Source organism: Eublepharis macularius, chromosome 12 (genome assembly GCF_028583425.1).
Source record: "Eublepharis macularius isolate TG4126 chromosome 12, MPM_Emac_v1.0, whole genome shotgun sequence".
Taxonomy (NCBI): domain Eukaryota; kingdom Metazoa; phylum Chordata; class Lepidosauria; order Squamata; family Eublepharidae; genus Eublepharis; species Eublepharis macularius.
The window spans coordinates 48845265-48862940 of NC_072801.1; the positions used below are offsets into that span (position 1 = coordinate 48845265).

The window sequence follows — 17676 nt, forward strand, 5'->3', positions numbered from 1 at the left end:
ATCCAGGTTAAGAATACATTACAACCTTGGGTTCTGCCATGTTATGTCATAGGCCACAGGAGGGGCATAGATGTGGCTCTCAAACTCGCTGAGTATATAATGTTTTCAGATAAGAGAATATGAACCAGAGGGAAGAAGCCAAGGAGATGTTAGCAGGTAACCCACCTCCACAGTTTTGGCAAGTTTGGGAGTGGTGAGAAGTCAAACCTCTCAACATGGCCAGTTGTACTATAGAGATGTAGCAGTCAGTGAGGAAGAGTGCTTTTTCTGCAGCAGCAAACAAGGAGGAAGGGAGGGAGGGAGATGGTCAGCAATTATGATGCGAGTAGAAGAAATCTTCTTGTCCAAACATCAGCCAGTGGGACGTTGCCTTTTCTAATCCATTGCGTGGTTGCAAAGTTAAGGGGTCCTTGCACAGCCTAAAGTCTCCAGGCACAATAGGAAACCTGTTTGTGCCTATATCTGCACAGAGGTATAGAATGTGTCACAGAGGTTTCCATTTTCATAGCATTTTGTTCCACAAAATAACTATGAGAAATGAAAGGAAAAAAGGGGGTCTTATTTTTAATTTATGCTCTGTGTACTGAATTGATTAGTTTTTTTAATAGGTCCGCATTACTTGGAGAGACGCAGTGTTCTCATTTTGGGTTGTGGCTTGGAAATGTAGATCTGGAATGTGTCACCCATACAATGTCCCATGGTTCTCAGTAAGCATAGAGAACAGTTGCAGTTTTTGTAGAAAAACAAGGAGGGAGAAATGAGATTTCAAATGCCTATTTATCACTTTTGTTGTCTGAATGGGGATCTGGCTGGCTTGAGATGTGGTATGTAGGGGCCTTGTTTTTTTAATTTAATAGACTTTCTGAAGAGGTGATATATTGGTTTCTGGTACATTCAGCAGCTTGTACGTACAAGCAAGAAATACTCCTTTTTACTCCCTTCAGCCCTTTTTTGTTTTCTAACTGATAAACCAGTGAAGTTGGAATGTACTGATTTCCCTCATCTTACTCTTAAGGTTTACTATGGAAGTAAATACAATCCATTTCTAGTAGACTGGTGTCATTCAGGCTGCTTTGGAACATTCTCAGCACCAGCTGGAATATTGTCTGTAATGTCTGGTCTATAAATGTAACAATAAAGCAGGAATGAGAAAAGTGAGTTCTTAGGGAGTGAAATGGACATGGAGGTAGACTTCAAAGGTAGGCCCAACTGATGATATGGTACCATAATCTAGACAAGTACAATGTGTTACAAACAACAGAAAAAGAAAAAAGAAAAAAGAAAGAATAGCTGCACAGCCAATAACTTTGTAATCTATGTAATTTTTAGATTAAAATATAATAAACTGAAATTTAATTTTCTAAACATTTTTTTCATTGTCTATTAACCTATCACAAGTAAAAGACTAAGCACTGTGGACCTTATACAAGTTAAAAGGTTAAATGAGACTGCAAGGCAGTAACAATTAGGTAGCCATCTTGAATTCTACCCCACTACCGTTTCAAGCTGTGTTTGGGGATTCATGGTTTGAATGTTCCCCCCTGCACAAAAGACTCCATAAAAGTACAAAAATTAACACAGCAAGGAGCCAATTGGGCCAAACTCTTTCTTTCTTGTCACAACGGAGAATGGAGTAATTGGTAAAAAAGCAAAGGATATATCAATAGAATAATTTCAGTGGGAATCAATTAAACATAGAATGGTGGTAATATCAATACATGTTTAAAATAAAGCTGCAAATCTATCTAACTTATCAGAGCCAGAGATTAGACAACTTTCACACAACAGATATGGGGCTGGAATGATCCAGCCAATCTGTTCACTCAATCTTGTCCAGTTCTCCTTACTACATTGCCTGTCCTACATGAGTTTTGCCCATGCAGGTCCCATGATCCCAAGCATGGCTTTTTGGGTGGTCAGTCCCATTCTCCTTTTCTCTACAGCAGGAAAGCTAGTTGGATCCAACCCATGATACGGTTTTCTTATATAGGATGACAATTGCTGATCTATTTGTCTTATCTTTATATTGGGTTGGATCCAGGAAGCCTTCTTTGCTAGACCTCTCCCTATTCTCTTTAATACAGTCTGTCCCACATGACATTTCTTCATGCTTGTTACATGGAATTTAGGGCAACACAACCAAGCTAAGCTCCCTCTCCACCCGTGCCAAGCTCCCTCCTTTCCCCAAACTCCACCTACTGCAAATCTCCAGGAATCTCAAGCCAGGGCTGGCAGCTCTAGACCCAATCCATTGTCTTCCTTTGGATGCTGCAACTGCATTTGTGCGGGCATTTTGAATGTATCAAGCGATGATGATGATGATGATGATGATGATGTAATCTTGAAGGGAAAAAAGAATAGGCAACCTCCCCCCCCACAGCCATGACAGTAAATGATTTGGCCTAATCATTGGACCAATCTCTCAGTCTGGGGCTCCCAAGATAGCTTTTTCTCCCTGTCCAAGACCATGTGGAGGGGAAGGTCACTGCTGGCTCAAACCTGTAGTGGGAAATTACTTGACAAAAGAGCTCTGCAAGGGCGAGACCAATAGGTAGAGTTGCTAAGTTCTGGCACCTGGTGGGAGTTGGGAGGGGCAGTGGGCACTGACCTCTAATTTTGCATGTGAATGCCTGCAGGCCCAGTCAATGACATCACTTCTGGTGTGACCGACAGGGCCAAGCTACAACTGACGAATGACACTTGAGCGGCAAGTGAACAGACTCACATGTATTCCTCCCTGTTCACTTGCGCTCCACTTGATCACTACGTGATCATGGCTCATAGTGTTCATGCTATAGTTTGGGCTGATCCTTAAAGAATTGGCCTGATGTGATGCTATCGCTTCTGGTTCAAGCTGGATGTGACAACATTGACGGGGGCTGTGGGCAGAAATGTGCCCATTTCCCCAACTTGTCTCCTTTCACAGGAGCTCAATCCTTCTTCTGACTGTCAGGTGGTGATTGGAGGGAAGAGGCACGAACCTTTGGGAGTTTGCCTGCCATTGACGGGCATCTGGCAGGCCTACCTGTAGAGAGTTGACCAGGCCTAGCTGGAGCAGCAGTGGTTGCTGTTGGAGATGACGGTGGAAGTGAATTGAATAAAGGCACAACTAAATGGGATGGGATGCGTAGATCTGACCTGGGGGCACTGCTGCCATTTTAGAGCCTGTTGGGTGATTTAAAAATGCCACGACGGCCCGAACCTGGGCCGATTCCAGACGACTAACCTTAAATCGCTCCATGCCGCCCTCTTCCGGATCGCGACGGGGAAAATGCGAAATATCGCGTTTCCTCGCGCGAGTTTTGCGCGACGACGCGCAAAACTCGCGCGAGGAAACGCGATATTTCGCATTTTCCCCGTCGCGATCCGGAAGAGGGCGGCATGGAGCGATTTAAGGTTAGTCGTCTGGAATCGGCCCTGATTAGGCCTGCGGTGCGGTGTGACCAAGCTGCACCTTTTCAAATACCAAAAAAGCCAGGGTGGGGGAGGGAGTGGCCATTTCAGCACTCGAAAAGGCATGTGGGAGTGGAGGGTGGGGGGACACAAGAGTGTCTGCTCTCACCATGCTGCAGGCCCAATGAGACATTTTAAAATCACCTAAGTTCCAAAATGGCATTGGTGTCCCTGAGTCTTACCAGGGAAACCATTGTGTCCCGTTGTGCCCTTTGGCTGAATGTTGGGAGAACAAAAGGGATAGCGTGAAAAATGTGGTGGGACTACTCACTACTTATTAAGATCAACTCTGCCTAGGAAGGATGTGACATTATATGACTTTATAGCCCTGAATTGCTCCAGGAAATAAGAGGTACATGTGTGGACCAGACCAGTGGACCATCTAATCCCGCATTCTTTTCCATCCCGTGGCCAACCAGTAGCCCTAGGGCATAGAGGCGAAAGCCCCTCTCTTGATGTTGTCCCCGAGCGTTGGGTTTCAGAGATTTACTACATGTGGATATGGAGGTTCTCTTCAGTCTTCTTGACCTAGTAGCCATTGATGGATTCTCCTCCTTGATGGACTCTGCTTCATGAGTCTGTCCAGTCCCATTTAAAGCCATTTAAGATGGGGCGGAGCAGCACTGCACCCACTGGCAGTGAATCCTAAAATCTTGTTGAGTGAAGAAGTACTTCCTTCTGCCCATCCTCAATCCATTACCCATCAGTCCATGGCATGGCTCATAACAGAAGACTGGACTGAATTTTCAGATCACAGTCCATCCCATTATTTCACCCGTAGTCATCAGTCTGTGGTGACCTGATAGCCTGTGGAGCAACATGGAAGGCAGCCAGAACTACTTGGCAGGAGAGGAGAGGGAGAAAAGGTACAAATGCTCCTTTGGGTTGACAAGGTAATAAAGGGAGAGGCCAAATGGAGATTATATAGTGAGGATCACCAGGCATCTTTTTGCAGATTTGCTAAGGAGAGATGTTTACCCTCCAGGCCTTCTTTATATTTGTATGCTATCTCCTGGCTTGCATCTCAGCTGGCAAAGGTAACATTGATTTTATCTATTTATTGAAACATGTCTGGAGCACACAAAGAATAAGGTCAGAAATTGTGGTTTAACGGCTGGCAGGGATTGTAGCACCAAATAAAGTCAGAGCCAGCTTTAAGTAAATTTGGGTAGGACAAATCAATAGAAGCAACTCAGAAACTTGAGAGGGAGGGAGCCAGTCGTGGTACATGGAAAAGCACATTCCATCATCAGGTGCTGCACATCCAGTTCAACAACTTGATCCAACACTGTGTTGGGAGAGGAAGAAGGGCAGCTGGATTTCATTCCCCAGATGCAACCCCTAACTCAACCATAATCTATCCTAAGTTACAGAATAGTCTGAGGATAAAATGGAGGGTGGGAAATCATATATGTTGCCTTGAGCTCCTTGGAAGAAGGGTGGGAAAAATGTGAAAGGACTGCTTCCACACAGGGAGGTGCTTCTGCATTGTGGACTCATTGCCACAGGAAATAGAGAGGCATTGGACTGTTCACACAAGGAAATTCTCTGGTTTTCCCTCCCCAGTACATCACACCCACCATTCTCCCCTCTCTCACTGTTAGAGGGCTTTCCCCTTGTATAAAAATTTAAAAATGGTTGTAAGTCTATTGCTCTATTGTTTCTGATTAATATTCTTTGAAGCAGTGGGTGGTAAATGACAGCATGAGGGCATAAAGAAGGAAACTGATGCCTAAGGTGGGCAGGGAGGTGCATAAATCTGCACCTTCACATCCTTGTGCAGCCAAACTGGCTTTGACTCCAGTGTTTTCCAGAAACATCAGAGCAATGTCAGAGGAGAGAACAGGAGGTGGACAACATTATATGGATGTTCCCACATAGTGGTTTGGGAACTAGGGTGGAGCAAATTGTCTGTGTGGAAACAGTCTTGATGATCAGACAGAAAATTCCCTTTCTCAACCAAATGCATAACAAAGCCGAATTCCATCTACTTTTACCAGCTGCTGGATCTCAGCGTGGCTTCTGTTAATTTCCTCCTACTCTTTTTTCAGATACTCCAGCTTGTGTCTTCCCCTTTGTTTTTGATGGGAAATCCTACACTTCATGCACCAAGGATGGAACTGTTGATGAGAAGCTGTGGTGTGCCACAACTGACAATTATGATACAGACAGCAAGTGGAAATATTGTTCTCTTGAAGGTGAAAAGTGCAAGATCATGCCAGAAAATCTCTTCTAGGCAACAAATCACCTTGCCTTGTAGAATGTGTTAGCCTATAGTCACACAACAAGTATTTTTTGTTGGTGTTTATGTGTGGGATGATGTTCATGGTGCTGGACTGCTGAAGAGCCTTCTTATCCTGCATTCCAACACTTGCCTGTGTAGGTGAATTATGTGCACCCTGTGTCATGTGAACTCCAAAGCCAGTATGGTATAGAGTTTAGGTGATAGGGCAGGGATTAGAATGTACAGCCAATTTTGCAGAGATCTGGGTTCGAATAACCACTCAGCAATAGAACTCATTGGGTGACCTTGGGCCGGTCACTTTCTGTTTCAGTTTAATCTACTTAAAAGGACTATTTGTAAAGATGAAATAGAGGAAAAGAAAAGCATCTAGACTTCCCTGAGGAAAGGTCGGATAAAAATGTAATAAATAGAATTACCACATGGGTTGACCCATTCACATGTAGAATTAAGCATGCCAGTGATCAATGGCCTGGGTTGGTGTGCCATTGCTGCTCTGTCTCTTCATGTGTATGAGCTAAGCCATCTGGCAAGAGTGTTAATATGTGATTGAGCACATGTGGAATACTTATTATGGGGGCAGCTTGCAAGAACAAGAAGCAAATGAATGTCTTATCTCCACTGTGTCATGGCACCACCAATTGCAGATGGCTGGAATGGGGTACTGCAGGGCCCTGCATGGATCAGACAACACAAGGAGGCAATAGGGTCCTATCGGGCCTCACAAAGCTGCCAGCTTTGTCCCAGTGCATCCATCAGAGCAGCTTGTTGCTTTGGCACAAACTGAGCTGCTCAAGAACATCCTGTTTGCCTACAGTGAGGAAGGAAGGAAAGAAGAGAGGAAAGGGAGAGATACAGCAATGAGGGGTGAACAGCAAAGGGAGCTTTGCAGATGGAGCTTCATTTCAGTCACATGTATTCACACTACTTCAGTTAGAGGCAGGGCTTTTTTCCAGCTGGAACACGGTGGAACGGAGTTCCGGCACCTCTTGAAAATGGTCACATGGCTGGTGGCCCCACCCCCCTGATCAGACAGAGCGTGGAGGGCAATCTAAACTCAACTCTTTCTGGAGATCAGGGGGCAGGGCCACCAGTCATGTGACCATTTTTGCCAAGGGTGATTTAAACAAAAAACTCCCCCCTTGTTCCAGCTGACACAAAGTGACATCATTATGCAGTCCTGGGAGCATGCACACACTTTGTGCACACACATGTGGTACCACAGGGAACTACCTCCCACCAGGAGTTGCCCCCTGTGCTGGCAACCCACTGAGTTCCACCACCACTTTCCCCAGAAAAAAAGCCCTGATTAGAAGCAAGGTCTGTGGGGATTAAGCCAAAAGCTTCACAGGAAAGAAAGATTTTGAGGGGAAAGACAGAGAATTATGTTGCTCTTCTAATATGGAATTCAAAGCACAGGGGGTGGCAAAGGAATTGTTTGAAAAAGCAAGACATTTTGGAGCAATTGAAAAGTGATAACTTGAAATGAGGATCACATAGGCAAAGGTCTAATAGGAAAGGTCGGGATGGGGGGGGGGGGCGCACGGCTGACCTAACATTCACTTTACCAGTGCCCCATTTCTGAACAATTCTCCCATTAGAAAAGAGCAAAAGTCCAGTAGCACCTATAAGACTAACAAAATTTATGGTAAGGTATGAGCTTTTGTGAGTCAGATAGAAGTAAGCTGTGACTCACGAAAGCTCACACCCCACCACAAATTTTGTTAGACTTACAGCTGCTACCAGGCTCTTGCTCTTTTCTGTTGCTACAGACTAACATGGCTACTCATCTTGAATCCTCCCATTGATGGAGTTGGAAGAATGTTTGGAATTCCAGCTGATCTCCATTTTCTCCTGGATAAAATGACTGCTTTGGGGGATAGACTCTATGACATTATACATCTCTGGAGTCCCCTCCCCAAATCCTGCCTTCCTCAGGCACCACCTCCAAATCTCCAGGAATTTTCCAACCCAGAATTGGCAACCCAATCTTCCAGTTATCAGTTGTTCACCTACATTTCTCTCTGATACATTTCTCTCTTTGCTGTGTTTCCCCCCCACCCCTCTACATTTTCAGAATATGGAGGAAACTCCGATGGCAAGCCTTGTGTTTTCCCCTTTGTGTACAAGAAACGAACATTCTACACCTGTACGGATGAGAGCAGAGAAAAGGGGAAATTCTGGTGTTCTACCACAAGCAATTTTGACCTGGAGCCTCAATGGAGCTACTGTGCTGACACTCGTAAGAAAAATGGGGGGACTCTTACCAGTGTTAGAGATTTATGGTACTTTATATATTTAGTTTAGTAACTTAGCAGAGTAACATATAGCAGAGTAATTTAGTCAGAAGCGTTTAAACCCTCACAAACGTGCATTAATTAATCCTCAGACAAAATTCATAGAAAGATAGAACTTACAGTTTATTGTAGCAGATTTCTCCATAGCAATATCTTCTGGTAATATCAAGGGAAAGAACCTATCTATAGAGTTACATTCTCTAAGCTAATACCACGACCTGAAAATATAGGCAGCGAGGCTGGAAGAGGGTTTGTGGACAAAGAGAAGGGCTCCATGAGGAGCATGGTGGCTTTACATCTTTCTCTTAGAAGAGCATGAGGGAAGGTGTGAAATCTCCCAAGAAGCACAGAGGCAAGAGAGGAGGAGTCAGTAGGCGTTCCCACCTTAGACAAGAGAGTGGCAGATTGCTAGACTTATACATTACATTCAAAGAGACATGCAGCACCCCCCAGTGTCCAAAGGCAGGCTGAGTCGCCTATTCCAACAACCAGAAATGTGCCATAAAGACAGGACTGAGGGGGAAATGTTACTTCAGCATTAAAAATACTGTTGCTTGTGCCCCCCTTCCTTGAATAGGGGGACATTCCAGGGGCAAAGATACCAGAAGTAGCTTCTTTGGAAGGAAGACACACACTGGAAACTGAAGGTTTCTGATACTGGGCCTAACCAGATCTCAGATGCCTGGTAAATGCTAACTGTGAGGCCCCTAGTGAGACATCTGCTTGCAATTCAGCTTGTTTTTGAATACAAAGGGAGTGAGAGTTTCAGGATAAAAATGCCAAAATTGTACTAAAAATGCATATTATGAGCAATGAGACTTTATATTACCACTCTGCAAGCCCATTACTTGTGAACCAGGGAAACACAGCTTTCTAAGGATGTTTCCTGCTCTTCCAGTTGCAACCTAGAAACTGCCATAGTTCTTGTTTTATTTATTTATATCCCTTCCCCAATGGAGAACTGAAACAGTTTACATAGTTCTCCTCCTCTTCCTCCATTTTATCCTCGCAACGAGAACCCCGTGAGGTAAGTTATGCTAAGAGAGTGTCAGTGGCCGAAGGTCAGCTGCCACGGAAGAGTGGCGATTCAAACCTGGGTCTCCTAGATAATAGGCTGACACTCAAACCAACTGAAATCCTACTCATATGCATGTTCCTCATCTGATGACTTCAGTGTTGAGCACATGTGAATGTTCAGTTCAGATACTGTAGACAGAGCATTCAGGGGCCTCGGTTGCTTTACTTTCCAGTAACTCAGTTGGCTTGCCAATGTACAGAACAATCTGTGCATGGAAGAGGGCCATAACATGTGGATAATGGTCTTGTGAAATTTTCTGAGGAACGATCTGTCTCTGTCTCCTCCCCTCTTGCCCAGGACTAGATGCAAATCCCAAGGGGCCTTGTGTCTTTCCTTTCATCTACAATGGCACTTCGTACTCCTCATGCACAACAGATGGGTTTTCTAACAAGAAGCTTTGGTGCTCTCTCACCAGTGACTATGGGCCAAGCTACAAGTGACGAATGACACTTGAACGGCAAGTGTATTTCTCCCTGTTCACTTGCCCTCCACTTAATCCACTTGCTGTTCAAGTGTCATTTGTCACTTGTAGCTTGGCCCTCAGACGTAGATTTGAAATGGACATACTGCAAGCCCTCAGGTAGGGGGAATGGGAGGAGCGGGAGAAAGCTTGTTAGTGGGTGACCTATCATTCCAGAGCCCTCTTTGACTGTACATAATTCTGAGGGCCAAATGAAATGTGGTGGTAACAGTTCCATGTGTTTTAAACAACTGATAAGTGCGGGACTGTGGGAAGGATCCTGTTTTAACAGGAAAGAGGGTGCATAGGGTAAGGGATCTTGGATTCTTCCTCTACTTTCCTCTCCACAGCCCCTCTGCTCAAGAATCCTATGTCGAACTAAGCAATAATTGAGTTTTGAAGGTAGGCTGAGGATAAAAGTGATCAGAGAAGGTGGCAGAAAGATTTTGGACTTTTCACTCATGCTGTTAAGATACCTTCACTCCTTTTCTCTAGGTGATTGGGGCAATTCAGTGTTTAAATATACAGAACAGGCCCTGGCATATCTAGTCTGGCCTTTAAGACATTTCCAGATAGTTCTAATGTTTACTAGTGAGATGCCTGTACTAGGGAGGAGCCAAGATAGCCTCCACCCAATTTTATATGTTGGTGTTGTTATTGGTCACAGTTGTCCGCATTGTTGTTGCTGCCATCAATTCTTTTTGTTTCTGTTATGATTTACAGTTGCACATCATTTATATGAAAAAACAGCATCAAAAAGTACATTAACATTAATAGGGAAAACTCTTGTGTGGGAAAAGACAAAATCTGGTGCAAAGATGTTCCTTTCTCACAAAGGAAAAGCAAAATTGAAACAACATTTAATAATTGACCACAGAAAGAAAGACCATATTAAATACTGGGGAAAGTAGACTAAGGTCAATTCACTAAAGGTACAAAAAATTAATGTCCAATCCCTTTCTATGTATTAAATATTTTATTAATTTTATTTATTTGAATAATTTTAGTCATACATATGTTGTAATCAGGGCTTTTGTTCAGCTGGAACGGGGTGGAACGGAGTTCCGGAACCTCTTGAAAATGGTCACATGGCTGGTGGCCCCGCCCCCTGATCTCCAGATAGAGGGGAGTTTAGATTGCCCTCTGCGCCGCTCAGTGGTGCGGAGGGCAATCTAAACTCCCCTCTGTCTGGAGATCAGGGGGTGGGGCCACCAGCCATGTGACCATTTTCTCCAAGGGCAACCCACTGAGTTCCACCACCTCTTTTCCCAGAAAAAAAGCCCTGGTTGTAATATTCCCATTGTGTTTTGAAAAGCTTCCTCAAGGGACAGTATTAATAAATATCTCTGCTCACAAGGGAAAAGCAAAGTTGAAACAGAAGTTTTCAAATTGACTACAGAAAGAGTGTCTACATTAACCACCGGAAAAGCAAGCCAAGGTCAAACCACAAAAGGTGTGAAAAATTTAATATCAATTTCCCTTTTATGTGTTACATATTTTTATTAACCTAAATAAATTATTTTAGCCAAAACATTGCAAGAATACCCAATGTGTCCTGAAAATTTTTCTCAAGAGACATTATTTAGACCAGGCAAACTTTTTTCTCACAAGGGAAAAGTCAAATTGAAGCATGGATTTTCAAACTGCTGACAGAAAGAGGGAGTACATCGTATGCTGGAAAAGTAGTCCAAGGTCAAGCGACCAAAGGTATGAAAAATTAATATCAAATTCCCTTTTACTTATAAATACTTGTGTGAACTCTATTAACATAAGTTTATCCAGAATTATGTTGTAGAAACCTCCAAAGTGTTTTTGAAAACCTTCCTTAAGGATGATTATTAAAATCAGACCATCTCCTTTTACACAAGAGAGAAACAAAACTGAGCTAGGGATTTTTGAAATGACGACAGAAAGAGCAACCACATTAAACACTGGAAGAGAAGACCAAGGTCAAGACACACCTGGTATGAAAAAAATATATCGAATCCTCTTTTATGTATTAAATATATTTTATTAATTATACTAATTAAAATAATTTTAGTCAGAAGAGTATTGTAATAATCCCCTTTGTGTTTTGAAAAGCTCCCTCAAGGGACAGTATTGAAATCAGACAATATTTTTTCTCACAAGGGAAAACCAAAGTTGAAAATGGAGTTTTCAGGTCGACTACAGAAAGCGCGGCCACAGTAACCACTGGAAAAGTAGACCAAGGTCAAACCACAAAAGGTGTGAAGAATGTAATATTAATTTCCCTTTTATGTGTTAAATATTTTTATCAGTATAGTTTTAGTTATTAAAATGATTTTAGCCAGAACATGTTACAAGAATACCCAAGGTGTCTTGAACATTCTCCTCAGGAGACACTATTTAGACCAGGCAATCTTTTTTCTCACAAGGGAAAAGTCAAATTGAAGCATGGATTTTCAAACTGCTGACAGAAAGAGGGAGTACGTCACATGCTGGAAAAGTAGACCAAAGTCAAGCCACCAAAGGTATGAAAAATTAATATCAAATTCCCTTTTACTTATAGATGCAGAGGAGTTAGCCGTGTTAGTCTGTAGTAGCAAAATCAAAAGAGTCCAGTAGCACCTTTAAGACTAACCAACTTTATATAGTTGATATATAGTTTTCACCTATAGTTCCCAGCTCAAACCCATCCAACGTATCATCAGTGATCTACAACCCATCCTGGAAAATGATGCCTCTCTCTCAGAAGCCCTGGGTGGAAGACCTCTCCTTGCCTACAGGCAGCCCCCCAACCTGAAACGACTTCTCACTTACAATCATGAATCAGCTAGTAGAGTCACCAGCACAGGTACCAGGCCCTGCAACAGACCCAGATGCCAGCTCTGCCCTTATATCTACCCAGGAAATACAATTACAGGACCCAATGGCGCCAACTACACTGTCTCTGGCTCTTACAACTGCTCATCGTCCAATGTGATATATGCCCTCATGTGCCAACAATGTCCATCTGCTCTGTACATTGGACAAACCAGCCAACCTCTGCGCAAAAGAATAAATGGACAAAAATCTGACATTAAAAATGGCAACATCCAGAAACCTGTGGGAGAACACTTCAATCTACCAGGACATTCCATCAAGGACTTAAAGGTCACTGTAGTTCAACAGAGACCTTTCAAAACCAAAATCCAATGGGAAGCTTCTGAATTGGAATTCATATGTAAATTTGACTCAGTCAAGCTGGGATTGAATAGAGATTATGAATGGTTATCTCATTATCAGAAGTAACTGACTTCCTTAACAGAAGCAAACTGATCTCCATATCAGAAGCTACTGTTTGCATCTACTCTGCCCTCCCCTCTCCACCTATATATCTGACCAGTTTCTTCTTGCCCTCCATGCACCTGATGAAGAGAACTGTGATTCTCGAAAGCTTAGGCTACAATAAAGTTGGTTAGTCTTAAAGGTGCTACTGGATTCTTTTTCATTTTCCTTTTACTTATAAATACTTGTGTGAAGTTTATAAAAATAACTTTATCCAGAAGTATGTTGTAGAAACCTCCAAAGTATTTTTGAAAAACTTCCTTAAGGATGATTATTAAAATCAGACCATCTCCTTTTACACAAGAGAGAAACAAAACTGAACTAGAGATTTTTGAAATGACAGAAAGAGCAACCACATTAAACACTGGAAGAGTAGACCAAGGTCAAGTCACACAAGGTATGGAAAAAATTAATATCAAATCCTCTTTTATGTATTAATTGTATTAATTATACTAATTAAAATATTTTTAGTCACAAGAGTATTGTAATAATCCCCATTGTGTTTTGAAAAGCTTCCACAAGGGACAGTATTGAAATCAGACAATATTTTTTCTCACAAGGGAAAACCAAAGTTGAAAATGGAGTTTTCAAGTCGACTACAGAAAGCTTGGCCACAGTAACCACTGGAAAAGTAGACCAAGGTCAAACCACAAAAGGTGTGAAGAATGTAATATTAATTTCCCTTTTATGTGTTAAATATTTTTATTAGTATAGTTTTAGTTATTAAAATGATTTTAGCCAGAACATGTTACAAGAATACCCAATGAGTCTTGAACATTCTCCTCAGGAGACACTATTTAGACCAGGCAATCTTTTTTCTCACAAGGGAAAAGTCAAATTGAAGCATGGATTTTCAAACTGCTGACAGAAAGAGGGAGTACATCACATGCTGGAGAAGCAGACCAAAGTCAAGCCACCAAAGGTATGAAAAATTAATATCAAATTCCATTTTAATTAAAAATACTTTTGTGAACTCTATTAAAATAAGTTTATTCAGAATTATGTTGTAGAAACCTCCAAAGTGTTTTTAAAAACCTTCCTTAAGGATGATTATTAAAATCAGACCATCTCCTTTTACACAAGAGAGAAACAAAACTGAACTAGAGATTTTTGAAATGACAGAAAGAGCAACTACAGTAAACACTGGAAGAGAAGACCAAGGTCAAGTCACACAAGGTATGAAAAAAATAATATCAAATCCTCTTTTATATATTTTATTAATTATACTAATTAAAATATTTCTAGTCACAAGAGTATTGTAATAATTCCCATTGTGTTTTGAAAAGCTTCCTCAAGGGACAATATTGAAATCAGACAATATTTTTTCTCACAAGGGAAAACCAAAGTTGAAAATGGAGTTTTCAGGTCAACTACAGAAAGTGCGGCCACAGTAACCGCTGGAAAAGTAGACCAAGGTCAAACCACAAAAGGTGTGAAGAATGTAATATTAATTTCCCTTCTATGTGTTAAATATTTTTATTAGTATAGTTTTAGTTATTAAAATGATTTTAGCCAGAACATGTTACAAGAATACCCAAGGTGTCTTGAACATTCTCCTCAGGAGACACTATTTAGACCAGGCAATCTTTTTTCTCACAAGGGAAAAGTCAAATTGAAGCATGGATTTTCAAACTGCTGACAGAAAGAGGGAGTACATCACATGCTGGAGAAGTAGACCAAAGTCAAGCCACCAAAGGTATGAAAAATTAATATCAAATTCCATTTTAATTAAAAATACTTTTGTGAACTCTATTAAAATAAGTTTATTCAGAATTATGTTGTAGAAACCTCCAAAGTGTTTTTAAAAACCTTCCTTAAGGATGATTATTAAAATCAGACCATCTCCTTTTACACAAGAGAGAAACAAAACTGAACTAGAGATTTTTGAAATGACAGAAAGAGCAACTACAGTAAACACTGGAAGAGAAGACCAAGGTCAAGTCACACAAGGTATGAAAAAATAATATCAAATCCTCTTTTATATATTTTATTAATTATACTAATTAAAATATTTTTAGTCACAAGAATATTGTAATAATTCCCATTGTGTTTTGAAAAGCTTCCTCAAGGGACAGTATAGAAATCAGACAATATTTTTTCTCACAAGGGAAAACCAAAGTTGAAACAGAAGTTTTCAAATTGACTACGGAAAGCGCGGCCACAGTAACCACTGGAAAAGTAGACCTAGGTCAAACCACAAAAGGTGTGAAAAATGTAATATTAATTTCCCTTTTTATGTGTTAAATATTTTTATTAGTTTTGTTTTAGTTATTAAAATGATTTTAGTCAAAACATGTTGTAAGAATCCCCATTGTGTTTTGAAAAGCTTCCTTAAGGCGTGTTATTTAAACCAGGCGATATCTTTTCTCACAAGGGAAAAGCTCGATTGAAGCATGGATTTTCAAACTGTTGCCAGAAAAAGGGAGTGTACTACATGCTGGAAATATAGATCAAGGTCTAGTTACCAAAGGTATGAGGAATTAATATCAAATTTCCTTTTACTTATTAAATACTTTTGTGAAGTTTATTAAAATAAGTTTAGCCAGAAGTATGTTGTAAAAATGCCCAAAGTGTTTTTGAAAATCTTCCTTAAGGATGATTATTAAAATCAGACCATTTCCTTTTACACAAGGGAGAAACAAAATCAAACTTGGAATTTGTCGCTCAACAACCGGAAGGCTGGCTATGCTAAACACCACAAAAGTACACCAAGATCAAGTTACACAAGGTATGAAAAAGTTAATATCCAATTAATCAGAAGTGTTGGTTGTTGTGGGTTTTCCTGGCTGTATTGCTGTGGTCTTGGCATTGTAGTTCCTGGCGTTTCGCCAGCAGCTGTGGCTGGCATCTTCAGAGGTGTAGCACCAAAAGACCAGGCAATATCTTTTCTCACAAGGGAAAAGCCAGATTGAAGCAATCAGATTGAAACAATCAGAAGTGTGTTTTGAAAAGCTTCCTCAAGGGATGGTATTAAAGTCAGACAATATCTTTTCTCACAAGGGAAAGGCAAAATCGAGACAGTTTTCAGATCGACTACAGAAAGAGTGGCCACAGTAACCACTAGAAAAGTAGATCAAGGTCAAGACACAAAAGGTATGAAAAATGTAAGATCAACTTCTCTTTTATTTAATAAACATTTTAATTAAATTTATTTATGAAAATATTTTTAGTCAGAAGTACAGAAAAAAACCCAATTTATTTTGAAAAAATCTCCAGGGAACACTTTGAGAATCAGACGAAAGCCGTTTCCAGACGGCTTACCTGCCTCTGGAACGTCACGCCATCTTGTGGGGGAAACGCGAAATATCGCGTTTTCTCACGCAAGTTTTGCGTGATGTCGCACGACGTCGCGCAAAACTCACGTGAGAAAACACGATATTTCGTGTTTCCCCCGCAAGATGGCGCGACGTTCCGGAGGCAGGTAAGCCGTCTGGAAACGGCCAATCTCTTTCCAGTACATGAGTGTAGACGTGTCTCCTTGTGTGGGTTTTTAAAAAAATGAATCAGCAGTAGAGATGGGTATGAACTGAAATATGAACCAAAGTTCATCATGAACTGGGCCACTTTGCGGTTCTTGAACTGGCTGTTCATCAGAGCCCATTTCTGACGAACTTTGGGCTGGTTCGTTTGGTTCGTTTTTCATTTTGTCATGGCAGGCAGTCTGGTGCTGAGCTGCACGGCAAGAATGCTGCTCAAAGGGGAAGGGGAGGAGAAATTGACAGAGCCTTCAGGGAGGTGAGGAGAAAATAAACGAACCCTATGTGAGTGAATGTATGTGTGTAAGTAATCAGGGCGGGCAGAACTGAAAACACCGGGAAAACTTTTAAAAATCTTGTTTTTCTCCACACGGGACCAAACCCTCTGCCTTTGCTGGATCTGCTCTGTTTGGTTCTGCATGGGCATCTCTCCCTGGGGAGCATGAGGGTGGGAAGGTGAAGAGAGACTGGCTTCAGACTGCCAGACAAGCCTCCATCCCACCTTTTCATTGCAATGTTTTGGTGCTGCAATATCTAATGGAACTTTCCTGGGGCACCCGCTTTGCGGGTCTATAACTTGGATATCCGACATCCAATCGTCATCAAACTTGGAGGGTGGCTGGAGGAGAGCCTGCTGAAGACTCCTAGTAAGTTTGGCATACCTGACTGTCCTGGAGGCTGTTCTATAGGCCATGGAAGTAACAACCCACAAACCAAATGAACCGGTTCGCGAACTGGGGCAAGTTTGTGAAAGTTTGTGGTTCGCGGTTCGTGAACTGCTACGAACCATGAACTGCTTGGTTCGGAATTTTCTCAGTTTGTGCCCATCTCTAAACAGCAGCTTTTCCAATTTGGTTTCACCCCATCTGTTTCCTCCTCCCCACCTTGCATATGACAATGCAGAAAGTTCACATATTGCCTTTTCTTCCATGTTTATTTTAAATAAACTTTTTTTTTAGTTTTGCAAATGAAGCCTCAGGAACTGCTTTATCAAGGACGAGAAGAGGAAGGGAAGAAGAGGAAACTTAAATACTTTCCTCTTTTGCTGTTTCCTAGCTAGAAAAAGCTATCCTTTGAGCTGCTTTTACCACGGCTGGGGAAAAAAATCAAAAGTATCTGAAAGTTTTCCTCAGTAGGAATAAATGCAGCTTAAGGGTGACATTTTCCAGTGAGAAAGCAGCAGGTGAAGATAGGGTTAAAGTCTCTCGCCCACCAGCAGTTCTTGATACAGCAATTCCAGGGGCTGTATTTGCAAAAGTGTCTAAATATTTGAACCCTGAGTAGTTCAGGGTGGAACTAGTTATAACATGGCAGATGGAACTTCTGTCACTCCATTTCTTTCTTCTCTCTTTCCGTTGATGACACACTCTCTTTCCTTGCCT

At 41.6% G+C, this 17676-nt stretch overlaps 1 protein-coding gene across 1 annotated transcript; it reads left to right on the forward strand.

Moving 5' to 3' along the window:
• Positions 1–119: 119 nt before the first annotated feature.
• Positions 120–9510, forward strand: LOC129339118 (epididymal sperm-binding protein 1-like). Its single transcript, XM_054993723.1, has 4 exons — positions 120–156; positions 5505–5651; positions 7773–7937; positions 9368–9510. Exons 1-4 carry the CDS (start codon positions 120–122, stop codon positions 9508–9510), a joined length of 492 nt encoding a protein of 163 aa, XP_054849698.1.
• The last annotated feature ends 8166 nt before the right edge of the window (positions 9511–17676 follow it).